The sequence below is a fragment of the Guillardia theta genome, assembly GCF_000315625.1.
Source record: "Guillardia theta CCMP2712 unplaced genomic scaffold GUITHscaffold_12, whole genome shotgun sequence".
In the NCBI taxonomy this organism is placed as follows: Eukaryota; class Cryptophyceae; order Pyrenomonadales; family Geminigeraceae; genus Guillardia; species Guillardia theta.
Genome location: NW_005434662.1, coordinates 295,871 through 300,114, shown reverse-complemented (window position 1 = coordinate 300,114; position 4,244 = coordinate 295,871). Strand labels below are relative to the sequence as shown.

The 4,244-nt window shown below is 56.1% G+C and overlaps 1 protein-coding gene across 1 annotated transcript in view; it reads left to right on the top strand.

Moving 5' to 3' along the window:
* Positions 1–2,993, top strand: part of GUITHDRAFT_161614 (hypothetical protein) — a 3,400-nt gene extending 407 nt beyond the window's left edge. Inside the window, exons 2-12 of the mRNA XM_005838035.1 lie at positions 474–515; positions 560–643; positions 708–851; positions 905–959; positions 1,010–1,251; positions 1,318–1,451; positions 1,481–2,324; positions 2,376–2,462; positions 2,539–2,619; positions 2,683–2,757; positions 2,806–2,993. Of these exons, the coding sequence (XP_005838092.1) occupies positions 474–515; positions 560–643; positions 708–851; positions 905–959; positions 1,010–1,251; positions 1,318–1,451; positions 1,481–2,324; positions 2,376–2,462; positions 2,539–2,619; positions 2,683–2,757; positions 2,806–2,859 (1,842 nt within the window). The 3' untranslated portion in view covers positions 2,860–2,993. The remainder of the gene's footprint in view (positions 1–473; positions 516–559; positions 644–707; positions 852–904; positions 960–1,009; positions 1,252–1,317; positions 1,452–1,480; positions 2,325–2,375; positions 2,463–2,538; positions 2,620–2,682; positions 2,758–2,805) is intronic.
* Positions 2,994–4,244: the final 1,251 nt, after the last annotated feature.

Sequence of the window (4,244 nt, the reverse complement as noted above, 5' to 3'; positions counted from 1 at the left end):
CCTGGCGGTCGATCTAGCAGGTTGTGGGATTTGCTGCATGCGGACCTTGAGAAGAAGAAGTACGAGACAGAGCAGCAAGAGGCGCTGATGTACCTGTTTCAAGTATGTCTTTCACTACTTACTCTGCTCTCAGATCTCTGGCAGCATCACAGGACAACATGGGCGACGCCTACACTCTGGTTCGTCAACAAGTTGTATGTGAGCTTTTCGAGTGAGACTCTTGGCAGTTGCCTCTGAAGAAACGATCAAGCTCGTTGGCTTGGGCTTGTGGGTTGCAATGTCGCGGAGGATTTTGAGACTTGGGAGATGGGGGAGGGGCAAAAGAAGCTGATAATCCGTGTTGTAGCTTATCTTACTTGCTTGGTAAAGAGACCAGAGACCCGGTTTACATCAGCTTCAATGTTACAATTCCAGAGATCGACATGCTCTAACTCAAAGCCCATCTGGCACTTCTTCGCTAGTGTTTCAAGCAGCAGGGGAGCCGGCGAGTGTCGCTCGCGCGTCTCGATGCGGAGGTGGGGCGCAGGAGAGAGGGCGAGGAAGCCTGACGGGGGAGCAGTCGGAGATGGCGGGGCTTGAGGCGGACGTGACGTCTGCGGACAAGCTGCTGACGCGAGAGGACCGTAGGTCGTCGAGGCGAAGGGTGAGACAGAGGAGGAGCCTCGGGGGCTTCGGGGGCTGGTGACGTGAGGCTGGCGTATGTGCAGAGCGGAGCTGATGTGGGAGAAGCGAGCACGAGGCTTCGGAGCGAGGACGAGAAGCTGCGAGAGATCCGAGGGAGGATCGACCGCGTCAGGTCGCAGGAGAGGTCGGATGTCGAGAAGATGAGGAAGGCAGATCTCGTCGCGTCGGTAGGACGAGCGGGAGGGATGCGGGTGATGCAAGGGGCTGACGGGAGGGGCAGACGCTCAGGGCCAAGGTTGAGGGCGAGCGGTCCCAGCGGCAGGCAGACATGGACGGTAAGACCGAGGGGGGGGGAGGAGGAAGGAGACTTACGGGGAGCCTCCAGCACTGAGAGCAGAGATGCGCCGAGCGCAGAAGCTGGTCCAGAAGGCCCACGAGGTAGGAGGCGTCGCCCGACGTCGGGCTGTGCAAGAGGCAGGCAAGGGAGCTGACCGGGGAGGGGGCCAGGGGACCGGCGAGAAGAGGAGGGCCGGGGCGAGGCGCGTGGATCGAGAGATGGAGATGATGTCTGCCATGGCGAAGATGGAGTGGGAGACCATGAAGCTGCTAGGGGAGGAGATGAAGCAGGTAAGGGGGAGGGAAGGGGGAGGAGTAGAGCTGATGCAGAGGGGCGGCAGAGACACAGGAGCACAGCCTTGTTCAATGCCGGCGGAGGAGCTTCTGAACATTCAACCAGTCATCAGGAGCATCATTCAGAACATCATCAGGGACAAGAGAGTCATGGGAATAACGAACATCATGGCAGTCATGAACAACATGAAGGTCACGTGAATCAAGATCACAATCATGTTGCAAGACAACGTCCTACCTACGACAACCCTCCCCCTGCTTGTACCACCAAGCCTGATCCAGATGAGTGCGACCGCTGGAAGAAACAGGTTGCGCGAGACATCGAGGATTACGAGAAGTACCTTCGCGAGTCAAGCGACTACAGCTATGAGCGAGAAGAGCGCGACAGGAGATCCGGAATCGAGCCCAACATGCACAACACTGTCCCGCAGCGTTACCCTCATAGCGACGGAGCCGACCTCGGAGACAACTGGATCTCGGGCTTCGACCAGCAGCACAAAGACGGGACTGGGGACAGGTTCAGATCTCCCAGGTACGATGCCTTGACTCTGGGGCTGGGGGCGGGGAGGTCGCTGCTGACAGCAGGATGTAGGGACCCGAGGAGCGCGTCGCCTTTCTCGGAGGCAGGAGCGTTCTTCGGCCAGGCGGACCGAGACAGGACAGACCCGCATTCAGCAAGGACGCCCGACTGTCCGAGGCGGACAAGGAGAGGTAGTCAGGGAGGGTGTGAGAGGCGGGCCCGGCAACCTGACGGCTGCACGCTGGTGCTCAGGCTGCAAGACCAGCGGCTGCTGCAGTTCGCGCACTCGGAGTACGGGTCGGACCACAAGTCTCCGCTGGATCCTGAGCTGCGCAAGATGGTGTGGGGAGATGCCGCACAGTACATGCAGGACTCGTACGGGTATCCCTCAGACTCGTTCCCGTCTACGAGGCAGATGAAGAAGCAGCTGATGAACACGGTGACGAAAGGCGTGCTGGAAGCTCGATACGACCGCAAGAAAGGGTTTCCCAGGGTCACGCCGCTTGTCGAGCGATGCAGGCGGACGTGCAGCCGATGTCCGTTGAAGGAGGTAGGAGGACAAGAGGAGGAGCGTCGGAGGGCTGAGCCGTGGGCGTGGCAGGTGCTCGAGCGGAGGCACACAGCTTGCAAGGCACCAGACTGCAGGCCAGGCAAGTGCTCCAAGAGCGACGACCCGCTGACGAAGCAGGTGGGGGGAGGGGGGAGGAGGCGCATGGGAGGGGGGAGGAGGCGCAAGGGAAGGGTAGGCTGATGTGAGGGGTCAGATCGCCAGGGGATCTCTCAACGGGAAGGCTGATCCGTTCGGCTTCCAAGGGGAGCTTGAAGACGAGGAGCTGCCGGAGGAGGTGGGTACCGAGGAGAGCGGGAGTGAGCGTCTGTTGGCGGGGGGGTTGAGTCTTGAATGGCAGGTTGTTGCCTCGCAACGCAATCTTGTGAGCACGTTCAGCCGCTATGGCGAGCCCATCACCGACGCTATTATTCGGGTTAGCCAGCGGTGGGAATGGAGAAGGGGGTTGATGACGGACCTGCAGGGCTGGGACATGCACAACGGTGTAGACTTCATGAAGGCTGACCAGATGACATGAAGAAGTGGAGTGGAGTAGTTCTGTGATGGAATATTTATCTGCTGTAAGTCTTCAGGACGAGGGAGGCGGTGGGGTTCAACTGTGATTTCGAAACTATACTTCGTTTACCTCCACATTTTTTGCATATTTAGATCATTCAAGATCTACTTGTTTCTCTCTGTTTGAAACCGACGTCGTGTTTGTCATGTCAGTACAGGCATACAGCAAGTTCAATGCAATACGGATGTTATGATGTTATGTTTCTTAACGAGTTGTGAGGCAGCACTTTCATTGCAAGGGGAACAGGGTAACCACTCCAAGAAAGAGCAATTTGATATCCTTTACGTGGAACCAGCACACAACATGTAGGAAACGCAAATAGATAGACCTCCTGTTTTACTTGACAGTTTCTCCTTCCTCCTCGCTTCGTTGTAATCTTCTTACACCTGCCTTCGTTTCTTTCTCCATTCCCATTCCTATCTCATTATATCTGCCTTTGCATGTTCCCCTGCGCTTTGACGTTGATTCCTTCTGTGCCATCCTTTCTCCACGTGTCCTCCTCTCTTTCTAAAATCATCTCCTCTTCTTCATGGCCCACCACATCATCTCCCCTTTGATTTTACCCCTGCACTGTCATACTCCCTCTCCGACTTGCTATACTTCCACCCTCCCTCCCTCCCTGTGTGCGTGTCTCCCTCTCCAGCCTCCCCCCCCCTCTCTGCATCGCTTGTTTCTTCTCTTCGCCCACACTCGCCCCATGTTGCATTTTAACCGGAACCGACGAAAAAAAAAAGAAATTTCCGTGTCATCATACAACTTTATAAATCTTTATTCCGAAAAAATTTGATTTGACTCAATATCATTTCAAAGCTTTGAAAACAAAGAGGAAAGTTTCGAAAAGGTTTGTGCTGAACCTGAAGAGACAAGGCGACACAGGGATGTTGAGGAAGGGCAGAGGAAATGCAGCGACGAATCTGAAGGAAGGGAACGAGGGAGTTTGTGCGTGAGGACAAGGCAAGCAAGGGAAGAGAAAAGCTAGCGACAGAGAAGAAAAGGGTAGAAGTGAGCACAAGGGGATATGTTGCTGGCCGAAAACATTTCTGAACATGGTGATAGGCACAATCCACTCTTGGCGTCAAGCCCTTGATCCTTCCAGCCCTTCACAGACCTTCCGCTCCTACTGCATTCATGGCATACCGATTCCATCCCAGCATCCTCCGAGCTTCCCGTCATCACGTAGCGCTCAGCTTGCTCGCCTGCTCGCTCGCTGTGCTCTGTATCCTCGGATGGCAACACGCGGTGAGTCTCCCTCCCTCCCTCCCTCTCTCCCTCCCTCCCTCCCTCCCTCCCTATCTCTCGCTGTCTGCCTCTGTCTGTCTCTCTGTCTCTCTTTGTCTCTGTTGCTC